The 21,794-nt window shown below is 40.1% G+C and overlaps 1 protein-coding gene across 12 annotated transcripts in view; it reads right to left on the reverse strand.

Annotated features, from left to right (window-relative positions):
- ATP2B2 (ATPase plasma membrane Ca2+ transporting 2) overlaps window positions 1–21,794 on the reverse strand; it is a 169,083-nt gene that overhangs the window by 43,244 nt on the left and 104,045 nt on the right. For all 12 annotated transcript variants that reach the window (XM_062500956.1, XM_062500955.1, XM_062500953.1 and 9 more), the window contains 2 exons: window positions 6,461–6,702; window positions 5,311–5,545 (listed from right to left, as the gene is read on the reverse strand). In XM_062500956.1, coding sequence (XP_062356940.1) covers window positions 5,311–5,545; window positions 6,461–6,702 — 477 coding nt within the window. The remainder of the gene's footprint in view (window positions 1–5,310; window positions 5,546–6,460; window positions 6,703–21,794) is intronic.

A 21,794-nucleotide genomic window follows, 5' to 3' on the forward strand; every position in this document is an offset into this window, starting at 1 on the left:
AACTGGGGGTAAATGACTTCATTACCTGCAGCTGTAATTGGAGGATTAACCCCTGACATGTGAATGGACCAAACTCAGAACTGTGTGAAAAACTCGTCACCATTGTCCAGCTTGGGTGCAGCCTCTGGCAGGCTTTGCCTGCCCAAGCTGTGCCTATTGAAGGCCTTCAGTAAATGCCCACTTTATTCTCCTGACCTTGTCTAGTGTCTGTTCTAGGGAGCCTCTCAAGGCAGCACAGAAGCAAGGCAAGGGCAAAGGGAACTCCTGGATCAGAGATAAAACACAAGGCAGGTGTTCCCATCCAGAAAAGTTTCGGGCTAAGAAGTGCCTGAAGCAGAAAGAGGAATCAGACGTGTTTTATCATGATTCAACTGACTGCTGTGGAGCTGGGGTAACTTCACAGACAAGGCAAATCTTGTATCAAAAAATATCTTTTAAATCAGTTCCAAAAGTTTTCCACTGGCTTGAATGAAAATGAGTGTTCTGCAGCTTTTCTGACCTTTAGCAAACCTCAACATAACTACTCAACACGTGTAAATATGAATGGAGAGTACAAACATTTTGTACAGAGAATGATTTTACTTCAGATCCAAACTTCCCTTTCAATAAGATTTTAAAAATTATTGTGATGTAGTACTACTTAATTCATGCGTATCAACACGTGGAATTTCCTAAATACAAGAGTTTAAAATGAGTGTTTTAAGTGTTCGAAAATCATAAAAATGGAACCCGACTTTACTTATGCCTTTTTCTGCATGAGATAAACCTCTGCTGCACAGGAAATGTATCAGGGAGAGAGAATTCAGGGTGCAACAGGGGCTGTGAGATTCATGGAAAGGCTCCATTCTGACTTGGCATCATACACATGTTATTTAAAAAAAACAAAACCAAAGAAGAAAGATTTCAGGAATTAAAAAAAAAAAAGATTGATTCCTAATAATTAAGGCTGTAGAAAGGTTCCATGTCTATAGCTCAATTTCAGATATGGAAAAATTCTGTTCCCTTAAATTACATCCTAATTAATGATAATTTCTAAGCAAATATCACTAACCCATTAATTCAGCCTCATCACAGTTTTGCATTATTTTGCATTATTGTTATGAAAGCATTATTTCTTCAAGAGAAAAATAGCAACCTTATTTAAAGTGGGAGAATAAGGAATGTGCTTAACATGTCCAGAACAGCCTGGATGTTGTTCTCCAGCACAGCACCACTTCTCTAAATTTCTTTTTTACCTACAAGAGTTTAGAGCACCCCAAGATTCATCATGAAGGCTGAAGCCCTTCACAGAGCTACAGGGAAGTGAGCTGCCCTACTCAGAAGACGGCAATGCACAATTATTAAAAACTTTTTTAAAAACTCACTACTATTTAAGAACAGGTATCAAAATGGATATTGCTGTCTGTATTCAGTGCACCTTGCTGATCACAACCTCCAGCACAGATACAAATATGCTGTGGAACTCAATGCCAATTTGAGTGGGTTCATCTCATCAATTAGTGCAGAAAATGTTGAGAAAAGGAGACACCATCTCCAACATTACACTGCTAATTTTATATATTTCTAGATATTTTCATTTCCTCTGTAGCCACAAGTAGGGGATGCTGCTGAGGGCATTAATGACAATCCTTGCCCTGAGCCAGTGGGGCAAATCTTGGGCTTTGTGGGATTTCCTGGGGCCAGGACGGCTCTGGGTCTGCACTGAAAGCCCTAAACTCCTACACCACATCACAGATAATGGTTCCCACAGTCTGGAGTAATTTCACACCATTCTTTTGAATATTCATTAAAGGCAGTTTGTGGAGTTCCTTTTTTTCCAAAATGCCTCCCTAAACCAACACCTCTGTGAGGACCAGAGCAGCACTTTTCTCAGGATTCCCAGGAAATTCCCTCCACCCTGAGTGTGTCCACCGGACATGCTGTTTTCAGGACTCTGTCACCACAGAGCACAAAATCAAGGGCAGAATTCAGGGACAGAGCTTTGTCTTCCCATAGCCTCACCTCTAACTGGAATCATTTTCCCCACAAATTTTACGCCCTGGAAAAATTATTTAGACCCAAAGCCTTTGAGTGATGTAAAATAGGTTTCTATAGGGGAATGTATGATCATGTTAAATGTGTTCCTTAAGCAAACGACCCCTGATCTCCCGAGTTTCCACATTAATAATCCTGCCTAAATCCCATTTGTCAATTGGAAATGCTTTTGGTACCCACTGGAGCTGTGGTGACCCTCATGCATAGGACAGGACAGATACAGATGGAAATCTGGAAAACCAGCCCAGTGGATGGACCATGAAGGAGAAAAATAAATCACAGTGCAAGCAGCAAAAAAGGGGTCATTCCCATGAAGTGTCAATCCTATTAAACAAGGTCAGGGGAGGACAGCCCCAGTTGCAAACACGTCTCAAACTCACATCTCACTGGAGAAATCGTTCTGTTTTCCTCTCCTGTCATTTTCTGGACAGCTGGTGGGTGGTATCTGATTTAATAGTGTGTACAGTAATTACAGTTAAAATATTGTTCATATTTTTTTTATTGCTGTAAGGGAGAAAGAGCATTGGCAGACTGAGTGGGCAGAGGAAGCAGATATTTTCCATCATTTTTGCAGAGCTTACGTACACATTTCACAATTTTTTGGTTCATTTTCCCTCTGCAAAGCAAAACTTCCAATGCAAGCAAGCATGCACGAAGTATCCAATGCAGGAACATCTTTCCCAATCAGGTGACAAATAAATAGGAGATATTTGGAAGGGATTTACGTTCATCTCCCAGAAATAACAGACTGGAGGCGTTTTTTGGCAAATCAGTGTGAGCCAGTTCAGGCTCATTAAAATCAAGACAGAAAGAGTGTCAGGATCAACAGATAATCTCTGCAGGAGAAGGGCATCACTCTGCTTGCTCTCTTCCTGTGTATTTATCAAAGAAAAATAAAAAAACACACCCACAAAATATAAATATCAAGCAAGCAGTTCAGTGCCTGCTAAATCCAGTAGCTACTGCTGACTAAGCTGGTGTCTGAATTAACCTGGGAATATGGAAAAGCCATGGGTGTCCATGGTGGGCATTCCAGAGAAAACTGAACAGTTATTGGACATCAGTGTTAAATAACTTGTGGAGATGTGAGTGCCAGAAAGCTCCATGAGTATCCCAAGAATATCCCTGGAAGCAGGAGGGAGGAAGGACTCCTCCAAAGCTGGTATTTCCATGTGGAATCACTCCTTGGGTGCACAGGAGCTCCCTGCCCAGCATCCATGCCCAACACCACCTCAGGGAAAAGGAAAATCCTGAGCCTTCCCCAGGAAACACAGGAATGCACCTAAAGGCAAGCTAAAGGCTGCCAGAATGGGGACATTTAAAAAAAAAATTAATTACCTGATCTATCATCTCCATCCCAATAAATCCTGGCACCCATGAATACTGAGAATATTGATAAAACAGCACTTTTAGTAAGAATTCCAGATTTTGTATTTTTTTTTTTTTTCCCTACAGAAAGCACTTTGAAAATGCATAAATTCCAATGGGGAGTCAATTTAATGAGCAAATTCCATTTTGGCAAAATATTCCCTATAACTGCTCAACATATTACTATTTGCATCAGCAGTGGGGATTTCAGATATGCACATTATGATACCCCAACCAAGTCAGATATTCCAAACCTAAAGTTTTCTGAACTTTATGTTTTTCTCCTGGCTCAGGGTTTATTGGATCATTTCTTTCCCCTATGGTACTGCTTCTTATAATGTGCAGAGTAGTTAGTAATAATTTAAACATTGGTTTAAATACTTTCATTATGTTATTGCTACTCTGAAACAGTCAAATGGGACAAGGTGGAAAAAAATCAAAAACCCATGTCCCAAAACCCAAATGTTCAAAATTTGCTAAAATTCTGGAATTGCAAGTATTTTATTGTGTGTCTTGCACTAAAGCAGAAATGTTCCTGCATGTTCTGGTGTTAACCTACAAAAAATTTGATGCAATATTAAAATGTTTATTTAGAAACAAGATGTTTTCCTGCCTTCATCTCTTTGATTCCTCACATAGAAGTTAGATTTGCCCTCTATTTTTAGCAGAATTATTCACTTTTACCTCAAGGTCCCAAGAAATTATTCCCTGCAAGATAAGAGCAGTTCTCTTACAAAACACCCTCTTAACAATCACATGAAAGGAAAGTTTGCAGCTATTTTCCATAATAACTGCAAATCCCACTGCTCTCCAATCCCTCAGTCTGTCATACCACATGGAACCTGACTTTAAAGCTGTTTTTTAATGTGGGTCATGATTTAATTTAGGAGAGGATTGATTCACAGTTCCAGTGGCCATCAACAAAATATTTCTGAAAATATCGATATCTTCTGCAAAATATTTTCTGCAAAATGTCCATATATGTGAGCTGGAGCAGTAAAGGAACACTGTAGAGAGAACTTCTAAAGGACATTTTCCAACATTTTGAAAGCCTTGCAATGTCAGGCGTGGGGACAGATGGATTAGCAGCAAGAGACCATCTGATGGCAGATAAAGTGGATGCTGTTTATCTGCTCTTTGTGGAGATAAGGAGTTTATCATCCAGTTGTCACCTAAGCAAGATTTACTTTATATTTTAACCTTCATATTGAGAAAAAAAAAAAATGAAATCCTTTCTGAGGCAAGGCACAGTTGTGCAGTTGGTACCAGGGGTTGTGTTGTGTTAGTTCCAGAGTTACTGTCACCATTTCCAAACCCTAACATGGAATTAATAACTCTCCATTAATTATCAAACAACAAATAGAGACATCAGAATTCTCTACCTTGACCCTTTGTATTTCTGTGGGAATATAATTTACAAGTGTAGAAGCAGGGATGTTCTTCCCATGTGCACACCTACTACTGATTTACTTAGGTGAGTTGAGCTGAAATTGTACATGTTTGTACAAGCCACGTAAATGTGGTATCCATGACAACTGCAGCCTTTCCTTGTTCAAATACAACATTAAAAACAAGTTTTCCTGAGTAGTCACCAGGTACAATCTTAAGTAAAGTGACAACTATTGCAATAAATGGCAAAACTCTAGTTTCTCTGGAAACTGCCATTATAATCACGGCAATTTTAATCACTACGCTTGTCTTCCCTAATTTCAGAGTTGCACATCACTGCACTGCTTAAAAGAAAATTCTTTAACATGTGGGAGCATTACAAATCAAACCCATTTCTAAAGTTAATTTTCAGCTTCTTTGATAGAGATAATTAAAAAAAAAAAAGAGAGAGATAAAACTTGCAAGAAACCTACCATTCAGGTTATGTCCAGTTTTATGTAAGATAAAAATTGGATGTACCTCTGGCCTTACTGGGTCTTCAATGCCAACGACACAGATGCAGGTCAGGTCAGATAAGATGTCGTTCTCATTGTCCCAGTCAGGCTCAGGGCTGCTGGGGAAGTCTCTGAAAGCCACACAGATGGTTCTCAGCCCATCACAGGCCATGGGCTCAATTACTTTCTTCACCATCTCGTCCCTGTCGCGGGGCCTGAAGATCCGAGGTTCCCCAGCTGCATTGAGGATCCTGGAACACCTGGTTTGGGCAAGGAAAAGAGAGTAAAAACTAGTTGTGATACCTTAGGATTTTAGCTTTTATATTTTCCATATATTTGCAGTCCTGCAGTTCTTCAGTGTGTAACTCCAAACTCCATACCCAGTGGGAGCTGCTGCTTTCCCATTCTGCTCACACACAACAATTCCTCTCCAGGCTGGCAGTCAAGGACACCTCACTGCCTCAGGGCCCAGAGATGGAAACAAAAGTGAATTGGGGGGAGCAAACTTGGGGTAAATGACTTCATTACCTGCAGCTGTAACTGGGAGATTGACCCCCAATCTGCAAATGGACCAAACTTATAAAAGAGTGAAAACCCGTGAGCTGGGGTCCATTTTTGGGTGTAGCCCCTGGGGGGGCTTTGTCTGCCCAAAATGTACCTGAAGGGCTTTCAATAAACAGAACTGCTTTTATTGCCTTCATTCTGTCTGTTCTCTGTTTGCAGGTAGCCCAAACAAGGCATCAAGTGTGCATCCCGTATAAGCTCATTTCAGTCAATGCTTCCCTTTTTTGATGTCAGGTTTTAAGTTTCTGCTGTAAATTTCTAGAATATTCACTACCGAAATACCAGAGAGAATTTGTAACTTACTGCACAGACACCAAGAGCCCTTCATGCGTTATTTTCTCAATAATCACTGAGCTGACAACTTACAGGGAAAGTGAAAAGTGCTTATTTTCCAAATGGGTCGGACGTATCAAATCCATTAGTAAATTACCAAAACCAGACGCAATTCCTTGGTAAGAAAAACATGCCGTGTTCCCAGAGGCACTTAAAACAATTACAAAAAAACTAGCGTGTCACGTTTCTGGTGCAGGCAGCAAATTCCCACCAGGAGAATTCCCACGTGTTAGCGCCAGGATGTTTTGCACTTTGGAGGAACGAGGCCATGCTCTTACTTCTTGAGGACGATCTCGGAGGCTCCTTTGCTGTACATGCGGAAGCTCCCATCCGGCAGTTTGATGACTGTGCTCATGGACTTTCTGACGGAGTTGAAGGTGTAAACTTTGTAGAGCTTCTCCTCGGGGATGAGGCTCCGGACGGGCTCATAATCCTGCTTCAGATCCAGGACAAACCCCAAGAGGCCACACTCCGTCTTATTGCCCACCTGGCGAGGCAGCCCGCCCTCTTTTTCTGGTGGCTGGAGAGTGGAAAAAAAAGTTGGAGATGAATTTCTCTCATTTCTCTTCACAATTCCTAAGTTACAGAGTACACTTTAATATCAGAAGTGTGCAGCCACAAGTCTTCCAGTTTTTTAAAGCAAGGTGAAACAGACCTGAAGCATCTCCTCACAACAAGAAGCACTTCTCTAGAGAATATTTGCCACATTTGGCCTCTTGCATTTATTTTTTCTTAAATTAGTCATTGGCAGCTTGTGATGGTTGGGCAATCCATTACAAAGGAAGTAACTTTCCTTAGGCTGAAAACCAAGCAATTCTCACTTGTCACAAACAGAGGATCTCCTTTTCTCTCTTGTTTAGAATTCCATCAGTTTGCTGATTTTCACAGCTTAAAAAGTAAGTTGAAGAAAGCTCTATCCTTTTTTTTTCCCTGACAGGCATTTTTTATGTTAAAATAAATATCCATCCAAACATAACAACAAATCCCAGTGAAAAAAAATTTTATAAAATAATAGTTCTGTGTCTAAATGTACCCGTTTCTTGAATTACGTCAGTCTGCTGCTTCAGACAAATAAATTCTATGTATATTACAGAAAATGGAGAAGGCTGAACACTGTGCAACTTCTACCAGTTCTCAGTCCTTCTGAAGGAGAGAAGGAAGGATGAGGAAGACTTTGGATTCCCTTTCAAAATAAAAACAAAAAAACCCAAACAATCAGTGCTATGATTTACTAGGGAGTCTAAGCCCAGGATACTTTTCTTCTAAAAAATGTAACCAAACCTGAAAATCCAAATTTTAAAGGCAGCCTCCATCACGGACTCAAAACTACCCATACTTGACAGCATCACTTTAAATATTTACTATGCTTTCCCTGTTCATTTACAAACTTCCTTTTACTTTATTTACAAACTTTCTTGGAAGTCTTGTACACCCCAAACAAAATATTAGCGTGCCAAGACTTCATGTGGCCAATGTGTGAACAATCAACTATTGATAACTTACGTTTTCTTACCTCTGCAGAATTAGGAAATTGTTCCTTGAGCCAATGCTAAACTCCCCTTATGGGAATAAAAGCAGGAAATCATCTCACAGCTTTAATTTGCACTGAAAACAAATTTTGATTTGGCTCAAGCCAAGACTCTAAGTCTTCATTTTCAATGGCAGTTAAACATTTCCCTCATATTCTGCAGGATTAAGACTACAGGACTGTATTCAGAACCCACATTTAATTTCACTTTAAAGTCCAGTTTACCTCAGAAATGGGATTCCTAATAGATGGGATTTCCTACATTGGCCCTCACTGGGATGAAGGCACACAAAGGGAATGATTACAGCTGCAAATCAGCCATCCTGCTACATTTGAATTCTTGCAACAAGTATGGCCACAAAAAGGGAAAAGGGGAACTTTTAAATAAGCATTAGTAATTAATTATGGCAGAAAACCACTGATTGCAGCTGGTTTAAAATATGAAGGTCAGACAGATGATAACAGACTGGTATATAACTGAAGTAAACAAATAAATATTAATTTTTCCAAAAGAATCATCTCCCAACCAGCAGGAAGACTGATACCTGGTGACATGTAGATTAATGTCATTTTTTTCTTTCAGAGAGAAGCAGCTATGATGAACAACACAGAATAACCAGAAAATCTGTCTGAAAGAGATTTATCCTTCCAAAAAGGATTGTAACATCTTTCTTCTATGTGAATCATAATTTTTTCCTGACTAATATGGGTCACTCTGGTGTTGCTATGATTTTTTTAACATCACTCCAGGGTCACTGTAAAACAATGATATTCAGAAAAAAATGCCAGTGTGATACATTCATTTCATTACCTGCTGTAACAACTTGTCCTGCTCTAACCTCATTATATTGTGATGTAACTTCCCTTTGGATTCTCAAATTCACTTAAGAATCCCTAATTCAAAATGGAAGTGCTCATGGGGAGGTGGATCTGGAATTCAGTGGACATGAAAATCCCAGGAGTCAAAAAAATACCTTTTAAAATCCAGGTTTTTTTACTTATATAAGCTTTGTTTTCCTGACACTGCAGGCACAGGGTTCCTGAAATCTGCCAGGAATTTCAGGTTTCTCAAAGCAACAGAGGAACCAACTTCAGTGCCTGGGTAATGATGGGTGCCAGGGAAGATCTATTCCTCTGGGCGTATTAAATCCAACTCTACTCATTCTAGATCTAAATCCTCATTTATGCTTCTCTTTGCCACTGAACTCAGTGAAAAGTGAAAATGGTCATTGAATTAAATGTGAATGTGATTAGGCCCCTGGAACGCTCCTGGAACCCAAAGAAAGACAAAGTTTTCCATCAGAGTCAGGCAATCCTAGACAATAATTCATTTAGAGATATGATTTCATCATGCCCTTATGCCAATGGATATCAAGAAAATAAAAACCTGCCCACATTTCTCAATACAAAAAACCTAAATATCAGAGTCTTTCCAAAATTGCCTTTATTTCAACAAAAAGTAGATCACGCTCCCCTGTTCCTACCACAGCCTAAAAATAGATTTCTTTCAGGGAACATCTTTTGAATGCAAATACGTAAGCAAGGGGGGCAAAAACACCCATGAAAAGAAAAGGAACAGACACTTCGGAAAGGTTTCAACATCTAACAAGTGGCCACCTCCCTGCAGAGCAGCTGCTGTCTCCATATTCTTTGTGCACTGCATTAGGGGCAAGCATATGGTGCTGAGAGCTGGCATGGAGCACTTCCTTCCCTGCACTGTTCCAGCTCAAAATCTATATGCCAGGAGCAGCCTCCTTGCAGATTGCTCTTGACAATCCCTTGCAGAAGCTGCTGCCTCTGAAACTTCCTGCTGGGCTGGAGCTAAATTTATTTCTCACTGAATTCTGCGGCTCATGGCACCTGGAAAACAAGGACAGCCCGATGGGGTCACTCTGGAAGGATTAGCTGGGAGCAGCTCCAGTGACTCCTCAGAGGATGGAACTGATGCCTTGGGATTTTAGCTTTTATATTTTCCATATATTTGCAGTCCTGCAGTTCTTTAGTGTGTAACTCCAAACTCCATACCCAGTGGGAGCTGCTGCTTTCCCATTCTGCTCACACACAACAATTCCTCTCCAGGCTGGCAGTCAAGGACACCTCACTGCCTCAGGGCCCAGAGATGGAAACAAAAGTGAATTGGAGGGAGCAAACTTGGGGTAAATGACTTCATTACCTGCAGCTGTAACTGGGAGATTGACCCCCAGTCTGCAAATGGACCAAACTTATAAAAGAGTGAAAACCCGTGAGCTGGGGTCCATTTTTGGGTGTAGCCCCTGGGGGGCTTTGTCTGCCCAAAATGTACCTGAAGGGCCTTTGATAAAGAGAACTGCTTTTATTGCCTTCATTCTGTCTGTTCTCTGTTTGCAGGTAGTCCTGGAAAAGGCATCAGAACCCTTGGAAGAGGGAAGAGGGAAAGGCTTTGAGCTGAGATTTACCACGGGGAGCTCCAGCAAGGACCTTCTGCTCCCCAAATTCCCCTGCAATCTGTTCCATCACCTGCTTGGAAAGGACTGAGCCAGGACCTTCCCTCATTCATGCCCCTTGCATAAGTTTTTCAAACATTTCTCCCCAGCCTTTAGAATATTTACCCACAATAATTCAATTGTGAGCAATTACTCAGAAGTAGAAGAGCCCCCAGACAGATGTTTAAAGAGTTGTGGTTACACCCAGCAGATAGAAATGGGTTTCTAGGTCAAAGTACAGCTGCATTACCAAGGCTTAAAAATACCAATCCAAAGCCAGCATTGACCTGATACCGAGTTTGGATTACAAAGGGAATTTTCAGAATTGTTTCACTGGGAAATAATTGACTAATAAAAGGTTTTAAGAAGAAAGATAACATTCTGAGCATGACTTAAAGAGGCGCTCCAAGTTTTAAAATTAGATTAGGAAATAATTCCCATTTTTGCCATAAGTCTTTACTAAACTTCCCTTTTCTCACTGCCCCTTCTGATGTGAGAAGAGAGGCAGGAAGGCCCAAATAGTCCTTCTAAATTAAAATGTCAGGATTTCCCATATTATTTGAAGACTTAATTTGTTGTATGTAACTCTCCTGTGTTCTACAGGTTGAAGTACTCCTTTAGAATAACAATGACATTAAATATTCTAATTTATTACCATGAAAAATGACCTTTGCTAGAATACTGTATCACTATTGAGTGTTTTATTTCAACCCAGCATCACAACAGGAAAAAAGAGAAAAACAAAAGCTTTTTAAAATTAAATTGCAAAAGATTTCCGTTTCATACTCTAATTACTCAAACAAAAGACAAAATGGACCAGGATGCACAGGAATTTTCTCTGTATAATTAAACATGTTATATGTAAAATTTAAAATAACCAAGAAGGATGAATGCTGTTCAAACCACATGACGTTTTTAAATTCCTAATACTGCAATAAGAACTACTAAAGAACTGTATCAGAGATATTCCCTTGCTATATAATTTCAATCAATATTTTAATGTAAGACATCTCAAGCAAGATTAAAACATCCTAATTTATAACTAAATAGCTTTTTGCAGATACATCTTCCTTCGACTGACTTCAAGCTAAAACAACAGAGATTTAGAAATGCCTGTTTGTCTTAGAGAAAAGATGCAAAATGAAAGGGGTGAGTTTTCTATAGCCAAGGATTAAGAATTGAAAACTCTGCTCATCTAAATAAAGTTTCCCAATGCAAAATGGGAAATTGTTCCAGAAGCTCTGTTTGCAATAGGAAGGCAGGGAAATACCAGCCCTCAGCTGGTTTAATTTGTTTAGTTTGTGTTGGTATTTATCTGGGATCCTGGAGCCAGAGAAATGGTTTAACCCCAGCTGGAAACAAGAGATTGGGATGGGATGGGATGGGATGGGATGGGATGGGATGGGATGGGATGGGATGGGATGGGATGGGATGGGATGGGATGGGATGGGATGGGATGGGATGATGGGATAATGGGATAATGGGATGGGATAATGGGATGGGATAATGGGATGGGATAATGGGATGGGATAATGGGATGGGATGGGATAATGGGATGGGACGGGAAATAAGAAATATATCAACCCCTGGACTGAGACAAGAACAGATTCCCTACAAACACCTGACAGCAGCTGTGCACCCTTAAAATGCTGTGAATTTATTGCCACAAGATCTCTATGTAGGAATAAAAACCAGCTTTTCTATCTGTGCAGACTCTGATCTTTGCAACCTCGAGGGCCCACCTGGAATAATATTACTGATCCCACTTTGTCCTCGCAGTTTGGAAATTTCAGTGGTGTTTCCATGCTAATGGTGAAAAGTTGTCTGTGTTTTCCACAGAGCAGGGTGGTTTGTGGTGCCACACAGCTGTTTCCCAGCTCAGAACCAGCACTGCAATATACAGGGCAGCTGAAATTCAGTTAAAATAAAGTCAAAGTCACCTTGAATTGGGGTCAGCAGAAGGGATTGGAGAAGAACAGTTCTGAATTTGGGGCTGGCTGTGTGACCTCCCTGGCACCAGGAGACCCAGGCTGCAGGACTTTCATGGTGTCCTGAGCTCCCTCACTGCATTTAAAGCCCAACATTTCAAACTCTAAAGCTTTGAAGGTCTTTTCCTACTCTTCTGTACAGTGCTGAGTAGATTAACAACAGTGTTCCCATTCACTTATATTTACCTGTTCATCAGAAAGTAAATATATCTCCTTTTAACCTTCAAAAGATTAAAAATACTTTTACACTGAGTTGATACAGATCTCTCTCTCCCTCCACTTCACTTCAATTTCCAAGGTCTAGAGGTCCACAACCCTTAAGGAGAGCGAGCCTCTGAATCCCTGACTTTGATCACTTTGCACCATTTTCTAGGTCCCATGGTTGTATATCCATAATTTCAAAGCCCTATGGCTCATACATTTGGAAATTAGCTCTAAACCAGACAACAAAAAAATGCTTGGAAACCCTTTAGCAGATGCTTTACATGCCTTGGTACCTGAGATTGGATATATTCTCCAAATATCTTTGGATTTGTTACATGTGGTACATAACAGTGCTACATGGTGCTTGCAAAGAAGACAGGAAAGTATTAAATATTTTTAGAAGTGTTAATACAGCTTTTCTAAAATAAAATCATTACAGGCTAAAATAAAAACTTTGATTGTGAAGAGCTTCTGCCAGAGAAGAAGAAAAAAAAATAAAAGACAACATTCACCTCTGACAGTGCCATGTATTTTCAGAGAGAAAGAATCAAACATAAAGTGATGGGAGAAGGAGAAGTGGTTTTTGCTAATTCCCTCTGTATTACCAGTTCTGTCCCTTTTCCCTTATATATTTCCTGCATGATTTAGACACTTAAACATCTCTGTAGCAGACAGAAGTACATGGAGCTGACGTACCATCAGAAAGTTTGAATTTCAAATTGGAGGGAGGAATAGGATCAAGAGAAAAAAATTGGGTTTTACTGATTGTATTACTAATCCAGCACATCAGCAGCATTCCCGGGCATCAAACAGGACTGAGAATGGAGAATGCAAAGAGGTAAATAATAAATATTCACATAAATAAATAAATAGCTAAAATTGCACCTAAATAAATAGCTAAAATTTCACCAGGGCTGATCTTTATTGATGTGTCCCCCATATTTCTAGTCTGAAAACACAAGAAAATGGGATATAGAAGCTAATTCCTTCTGCTTCCCATCACCCACAAAACCCCAAGATCTACAGCAGCTCCATCTCTTGGGAAAATGGCACCAAACAAATCATGTCAAGTTCTCACTCTTTACTTTAGGCATCAGCAGCCACCACCAAAAGTCTCTCAAAAGCAAGGCAATTTATCCCAAATCCTGGCTGACAGGTAAGGAATTGCCAGCTCATTCCACATCTAGACAAGATGAAAATTCTAAAATGAATTCTAAAAATTCTAAAATTCTTTCTAAAATGAATGCACAGTGAAACACTCCCATGGGATGTAAACTATGAAGACTGGAATCAAAAATGTAAACTAGATTATTTCATATCAACAAAGTTATACATTAAGAGGTTGCTTTAGTGGCTGGTGAGGCTCCTGATTTACCCCATGTTTAATATCCCTCATGGTTATTAAACCTCTTTAAATATCAAGTGTGCCCACACTTCCCAGGAAAATGATAGCAGGAATTTTTGTCTCATTCCTGTATCAGTTTATGAACGGGCTCAGGTGTGCAGCAGCCAGAACGCTGGAATTATCCAGGTACAACTGGCACAATCAGCTCTCCCGTGACAGCTGGAGGATATTCAAAGGCTTCCTGTCTCAGATTAGCTAGAATGCAGGGTAATTATTTCATTTTTGGGAGGATAATTATTTAATGGCTTTCCTTAACCAAGGCCATGCTGTGGCACCGCATCATTCTCCTGGTGCTGGAGGTGGGGACAAGTTTGGTCAGCTATAAATTGATATAAAAATGGTGCATTTCAGTATCTTGCCTGCAACTCCAGCAAGGCAGTCCTGCCCTGAAAGGGGGCCAGCTAGAATTATGCAATGGATCAGGGTGACATTTCCCAGCAGCAAAGCTGAGGGAGCAGTGCTGATGTGGCTCAGTGAATCTGGGCTCGTGCTCCTTTCAGCTCACAGAACAGGGAAAGGAAAACAGGGACACAGCCCATGAATTCCCCCACGAGTGACTCTGAAAGAAGGGGAAATCAGGCATGAAGAACAGACTGAGAGCCTGATGTGACAGTCCCCACTTCCCCTCTCTTTGAATCTCACCTATTTTTACATTCACATAGAGGGTTTTTTTTAATAAAACCCCTTTTATTTTAATAGCAAATAATTTATCCTCTTAATTCGAAGGACATATCTGCCTTTGATTCACTTCAAAAAAAAAAAAAAAGGCAAAAAATTTCTGCCACAAACATGAAAACTGTTGATTCTTCTCATTGGTTTAAGATGGATATGTCAGGTTTGTACACAATTTTTGAAAAGTTAGAAAGTTGCTCAGGGCTGTGTCCAGTGGGATTTTGAGTATCTGCAGAGAGGGAGACCCCACAAATTCTGTGAGCAACCTGTGCCAATGTTTGACCACCCTCACCACTAATTCAAACAAAAATTACTATTTCCTTCAGCTTCACAACCAGATAAAAAAAGGGATAGCTCTAGCAGAGGTAGTTAACAAAGCTAAATTCAACTGCATTTATCTAAGTAATTTAATTTGGACCAGAGCAAGGTTTTCCGATTTCAAACTATAAATAAAACAACTGATAACTTTTAAAAATTAAGAATATCTATTCATAAGGTCCTGCACATGTATGTTACATTTGTACATCACAGTTCAGCAAAGATAAGAACTTTTCCTTTCCATCTCCTAACTATTTCTGGTTCTCTCATTTGAACTTTCTCCTTTTGTAATAAATAGTCTACGTTTCAAGACAAAAATAATTGAAACAGAAGGCTGGAAGTGTTTTAATTTAAAAAATAGAACTCATTTTGAAAAATCTCTCCATTCCAAATGACAATAATTCATGGCTGGATTTAAGCAGGGTGCATTAATGTACCACACTACAGTGCCAAGAATGAACTATGCCTTCTAATGAAACTACTGATTAATTCTTAGTTATGATTAGGATCCTCCAGCCTTGGTGTTTCCAGACGAGATTAAATTGAATTTTACTGGCACAGATTTTTCTCCACATTTCCCTCAGAGAAGTCTTGGCATATTTATTGCACTATAAGACATTATTCATCTGTATTTAGGCACCTTCCTATTGTTATTGATCAAACCCATTCCTACACTCACTTGAAACGTGCCATTTCATGACGATTTAGTTCTAAATTTGGAATATTCCCTATTTCCTTCCCAGACACAGCCACTAAAATCCTTCCTTCTTGTCTTTTTGTACAGCACCAGGGAAGTGGCCATTGTTGGATTTATTCTGGTGCCATCCCCAGCTTTAAGTGCAAGGAGAACTATTGACTATTAACCTATATAATCAAAGTAATTAGACACAGCAATTGTTGTAAGCTTACTTTAATCAACAACTAATTTACTTTAAATATAGTCCACGTACAATGATTCTGTTTGACTTTGCTAGAATGAAACCTCAGCATTTCTCCCGTTACCAATATCAGCAGAGCCCAGACCAGAGTGACAAAGGGACAATTCCTAAACCAAACCGGCAAAAATTACGAGCAGATTAAGAGATTTTATGAATTTCTATTCCCAAATTGTCACGAGCAACAACCAAGCTGAATATTTTTCATTTCAAAAGAGAAACTGCACTTACTGGCAGAGCTGTAATTGGTGCCTCCTTAACGGCACCCAAGATCTGCTACCTTGGGTTAGATCTGTTAAACTCAGGTTTTACTGCCTGCTGGTCCTGGGCTGGCTCTGTGAGAGCTGCAGACAAGTGAAAACAGGACACGAAGTGCCTGGGGTGGAGCCCATCAAGTAGGAACAATCCAGTTCCAAGGCAATGTACCAGTTCAAAAAATTTCCAAGTTGGACCCAACACTGGGATTTACATGGGTCAACATTAAAAGCCTTAAAGTATCTGCCACAGGGCTGAAAGCTCACCTTTTAGGTTTAAGGAAACATTTTCTTCATTCTAAGCAGCATTTCCAATTTGGGAAATGTCCTTGGAGTCACTCTACTAACACTTCAGTAATTTATCAACTGATTTTTCCCTCACGTCTCACTCCTTTCTCTCACCAAGCCAACAGTAATATTCACTGATTCTGACCATGTGATCTTCAAACTGCTCACCTTTTATTAACTACTTAACTCCTGTAATCAAAAGTAATCACATTTCTTAAAAACGTCTCCACTGGTGGCCTGAAGTGCCTCTCGTGCCTTTTTTGGACTGGCCAACATGCATGAATTTCAACCACAGAGTGTGAAACCCATCCCCTATTCCATGGCATCTACATATACCTGCTCTCATTTCTATTTGTGTTGCCTCCTCTATGCTTTCTTTAACTAATTAGAGGTGGAAAAACCAATCAACCAAACATCCTCTTGTACAAAAATCCACCTAAACCCAGTCCCGCCATCTGAAAAATACGAAATGTGATAATAATCATAATGTACAAAAATTTAATCACGCATTAAATAACAGAAGATGCCTGACCTTTAGAGATGTGCCCCTGAATTTCCATAAAAGAGAATTTACAGGTGGCTGATCTGTCCATCCAGTTTTAACATGCAGAAAACTTAACACTCTGGGGATTGTCTGTTTTTCTATTAAATAGAGCCAGATAGGAAAACTAAATTTCTAGAAAATCTAAACCAAAGCAAAGATTAATCTTAATACTTGCTGCCTTTCTGGTGGCACCACAGCTACAAACAACTTCTACAGTCGAAAGAGCTAAATTTAGTGAGTGCAAAGCAAATCTAGCCACACTAAAAAGAAACTTTTTCCACTTGATTAAACTCCTGATTATAGCCCATCATAATTACAGATCTCTGTTAATAGTACTCATTTCCACAGTAAGGAGAAGGTTCTTCAAGCATCCATCTCCAAAGGAGTCTAAAAACACCAAGAGCAGATATTTCAGTGCCGATACAAAATGTGCTCCTCTTTACCAGCACGTATCAGCTGGAACTATTTTTAAATTGATTTTGGTTTGTTCCATTTGGGGTTTGGGAGGCAAATGGATGAGCTCAAGTGGATATAATCTGTCAGACTGATGCTTAGCTAATATATTTTCTCAGAGGGATTTTTTTGGTTGGTTGGTTGGTTGTTGTTTTTTTTTTTTTTTTTTTTTTTTTTTATGATTGGTGGGATAATGTTTGGGATGCATTCTAAATTCAGTCCTCTGGACAGGCCCTCTCCTTGTCAGGACACCAGGAATGATGCCTTGGCTGGGCAGAGCAGCACACGGAGGCTGCAGCCAATTTGTGCCTGATTATTCATTCAGGAGGAAACGGGACAGCAGTGATGGAGAGCTGGAACATCCTGTCCTTCTTTAGAGAAAAATTCTCCCAGAAAAAAATCTTGTTTCTCACCTCTTCCAAATGCACAGCCCCTACCACACCAGCACTGAGCACTGCCAGCCTTTGGAGTGAGGGGAATTGGAAGGGGATGGAATAAATGGAAATGAGAGATAAATAACAATGGCGTAAAAAATCTGCAGTGGAGCTGTTTAACATTCTCAAGACATTCCTTAGGTGCTAGGGCCAATGAGCCACATTTTCTGCCCAGTCTCATCCAGAATTTCCCAAGGACAAGGTGTCCCAATGTCCCCACAAGGAGCCAGCCACACTCTGCTCTGTGAGTTTGCACCTGCAAAGGTAAGGCAGGCTCACAAATTTGTTCCATTTATCCCATTCCATTTACTCCATTTATTAACGCAGGCTCACAGTACTTATCCCATTTATCTTAATTTTTCTAATTTCCAGAAGGTTCTTCTCCATGCAAGGTGCTTGCACAGCAGTTCTGTCATTTTTTCAGTGATGCTAAAGGTCTGCATGGCTTTGACTGAGTTAAAAGAATCCATCAGCCTGTCCTTTGAAAACTCCCTGCTGCCTCTGCAAGACTACAGCTGGGAAAATGATTTTGTGGGACACGTCTCCTGCCTGCTCCCTGTCAGTCCCATGCCCATGAGTATCTGGATCCATTACAGTCACCTGGTTTAGCTCCTCATGGAACCCTGGTAACAATTCTCCAGGATCCCACCCAACCTAGAGGTTTTGCTGTCCCAGAACCACCTCTAAAAGCAGAAAGGCCCAGGATTTTTGGACACCTTTCCACACTCACAAATAACCCAGAAATATAATTGATTGTATCCCAAAGGAGCCAAGAGCTTCACACACAAGATGAGAAAACTGAAAGCTTGACAGAAAAATGGGCTGTGCCAAATTGAAGCTTAGATTTTACTTATCATATATTTAATACCAATTGTCTAAGTTATCTGTGACTCAAAAAGAATGTGGTATTTTGCTTACATTAAAAGCAAATTAACAGATCTTGGGAAGTGCAAGGTCAGTCACAAAGAAGAGCACCGAAAGTCAATTTAAAGTCTTGCTCAAGTCTGCAAGTAACTCCTGCCATTTATTGCTCTGAAATCAACACATTTTGTGTCATAGACTTTACTCCTGATCCAGTGTACTTCAGATCTTGTACCATTTGCAGGTTTTTGGTGACTGGGGACTGTTTTGGTTTTTTTCCCCAGAGGAATAAACCACATTGGAGCTGTTAAGAGTAAAAAAGAAAACATACTAAAACTGCATTGTATATAAAATATATATTTACACAATATAAATCTGAAAGGAAATTAATTCCCTATTCCATTATGAGGTGATTCACCCACCACATTGATTTCTAATCAGCCTGTTTGTGTACCTTATAAAACCACCACCATTTTCTCTGAAATTGGCATTAAATCATCACACTGGAAGGTATTATCTTCCTGTTTCTGTGACTGAGAGCACAAAGAAAACCCACAATAAAACAAAATGTGCCTGAAGTAATTGGTTTACACCAGCTCATGTAAAAACAAAAGCTCCCATCAGGAAAACATGCTCCCTGAGAATATTCCCTGAAAAGTGTTCACCACATCCCCACCAGAACATCAATCAGCTCCAGGCTGTGCTGGCTTCACCGCAGCAGGGTGGCAGAGGCAGGAAAAGGAGCCCAACGCCCTCAAATCATTCATTGTGCCAACACATGCTTTTAAAAAAAAAGAAAATAAAAAGGCCTTAAAATGCTCAGACAAGAAGTAATATTTGTAAACCCTGGTGAAAACATTGTGGAGCACCTTGCAGGAAACAATGACTTTTAAATCCTGCACTTTTGGGAAGAGCTGGAAGCTATACCCACAAGTGAATCTTCTCATGCAGGACAAAACTTGTGCAGAATAAGAACATGAACATAAGATGAAAAGAAAATTCTATGCAAGGCAATTGGAAAAACATTTGTTGCAACTTGCAACATGACAGCAAGTTCAAAATCCAACTGACTCATTTTCACACCAGCAAGAAGGAAAAAAAAAAAAGCCCTCATGTATAAAATGATATTACAATAACAAAAAGCTTGCAAGAGATTTTAGACTGACTAAAACTTTGCAGTGAATATGGATTCCAACAGGAATTAATGGAATCTGCAATTCCCAAACTGAAGGCAAAGAAGGCCAGTATGAAGGAGATGTTTATTACCATGGATTCTGTCACTGGAGGAAATGTGACACAACAAAGATGATGAAATGTGGTGAAAATGAAGGAAGATAATTTAAACCTTTAGCTAGTATGGGAATAACTTCTCAAGGAAGATTATTTATTTATCCATCTCCTTTTCCTCTAGGTGGCTGGGGCACCCCTTTCCTTGGCGGGAAATAAGGAATAAGGGAGGGAGCTGCTGGTGCCCAGCTCCCCCACAATTCCAGCTCTCTGGGGAGGGGATGAGCTCTGTTCCAGCACATTCATCCCCCATTCTCTCCCTCCAACATCTGTGTCCCTCTGTAGGGAGTCCCCCCTTTCCTCTGGCAACCAGGGCACCAAATCCCACAGCCCTGGGTACATGGCATAGGGACAAAACTACCCTGCCCCCAAATCCCCCCTTCCGCCCCCAAATTCCCCCTTCTGCCCCCAAATCCCCTCTTCTGTGCCCAAATCCCCTCTTCTGCCCCCAAATCCCCTCTTCTGCGCCCAAATCCCCCCTTCTGCCCCCGAATTCCCCCTTCTGCCCCTAAATCCTTTCTTCCTTGGAAGCTGACTCCATTCCACCCCTCACAACTTGCAAAAATAAATGAGATTTCATTAAAATTCAGCTTTTTTGGCAGGACGAACCCTCAGGCCAAGGGCAGGAAGAGCAGGATGGGAAACCTGAGACAGGCTTTACACACAACACAGTTATTTCAATTATCAAGTCAGCTGCTGATTTAGGGAGAAAAGCTGGTTTTGAACCTCTCACTCTACTCAACTCCAATGGCAGCTGATGTGTGAAGATCATTACTTTCTGCTAATTGCTACTCCTAGAAGCACAGACAATTAACTTCTTATCCCTAATGATTATTATTTACATAGTAAATAAGATGGACACTATAGGTTGGGCTTTTTTCCCCTAATTTACCCTGAGAAAATGCTTACCAAGGGCTTTATCAAAGTTTTAAATATGTTGGGTGAATTTTTTGGGTGATGACTGTCTTGCTTATATTTAGAAAGATTCTCTGGCCTGCATTGTCTGTTCCCATCCATAATTTATAGCTGTTTACACACTTGTGTAACACTGGGAACAAAGTACAAAAATCAGATTAAGATAAAAATTTACCTAAAATAGTTCACCTAGGAAATAAAACCTCTTACAAAACACACAATTTTTTATTAATCAGTTCAATAGATTTTTAATCAAATCAACAAAATTTTTCATTTTAAATGGCTCAAATGCACCACTTAGCTGGAGATACAGACAATATTTTAATGCTGTCACCTGAACTCTTCAAAAAGAAGAGCACACACAGATTTCACAGATTTCTAGTACCAAACTAATGTGCTGAAAGCAGCCAATAAATGACTTGCAGCACTATCCAGAAGTTGTTTGATTCCTGGGATGCCTTTCCTGATCTAAATCCACCCTGAATATCTCACAGGGTATCAGAGGCAGGAAAGAAGCCAAACACATCATTCGCTATGCCAACATATTTTGTTTTAAAAATACAGAAGAAAAAAAAAGTTCCTAAAATGCTCAGACAACAAGAAGCAGTATTTAAAAATCCAGATGAAAACACTGTGGAGCATCTTGCAGGAAACTGATTTTTAAAGCCTGCACTTCTGGGAGGAGCTGGAGGTTAAATCTGCTAAGCAAATTTTCCTCTGTGTTTCTCCTGGTACCCCATATTTAGTAACTTACTGTACCCCTAAGGCTGCAGGATCTCAGTTTTAAATCCTGGAGCAGTTTCATGAATTCCTCCAAATTCCCTTGGTCTTTTTCAGACAGCGAACAGAAGGAGGATCCTTGCATTTCTCTGACAGTTCCTCCCAGTACATTTTTCTGAGCCATTTTCTGGGTGGCTTTAATTACACAAGGAGAGGACTTTAGGATTCCAAATGTGGATTTAGGATTCCTACAGTGCAGGAAGGTGATTCCAGCCTGCTGCTCCTTCCTCATCCAAAACTAGTGGCACCAACAAGGAGCTGGTCCAATGCCATTACATGGGCTA

The sequence above is a fragment of the Cinclus cinclus genome, chromosome 12 (genome assembly GCF_963662255.1).
Source record: "Cinclus cinclus chromosome 12, bCinCin1.1, whole genome shotgun sequence".
In the NCBI taxonomy this organism is placed as follows: Eukaryota; Metazoa; Chordata; class Aves; order Passeriformes; family Cinclidae; genus Cinclus; species Cinclus cinclus.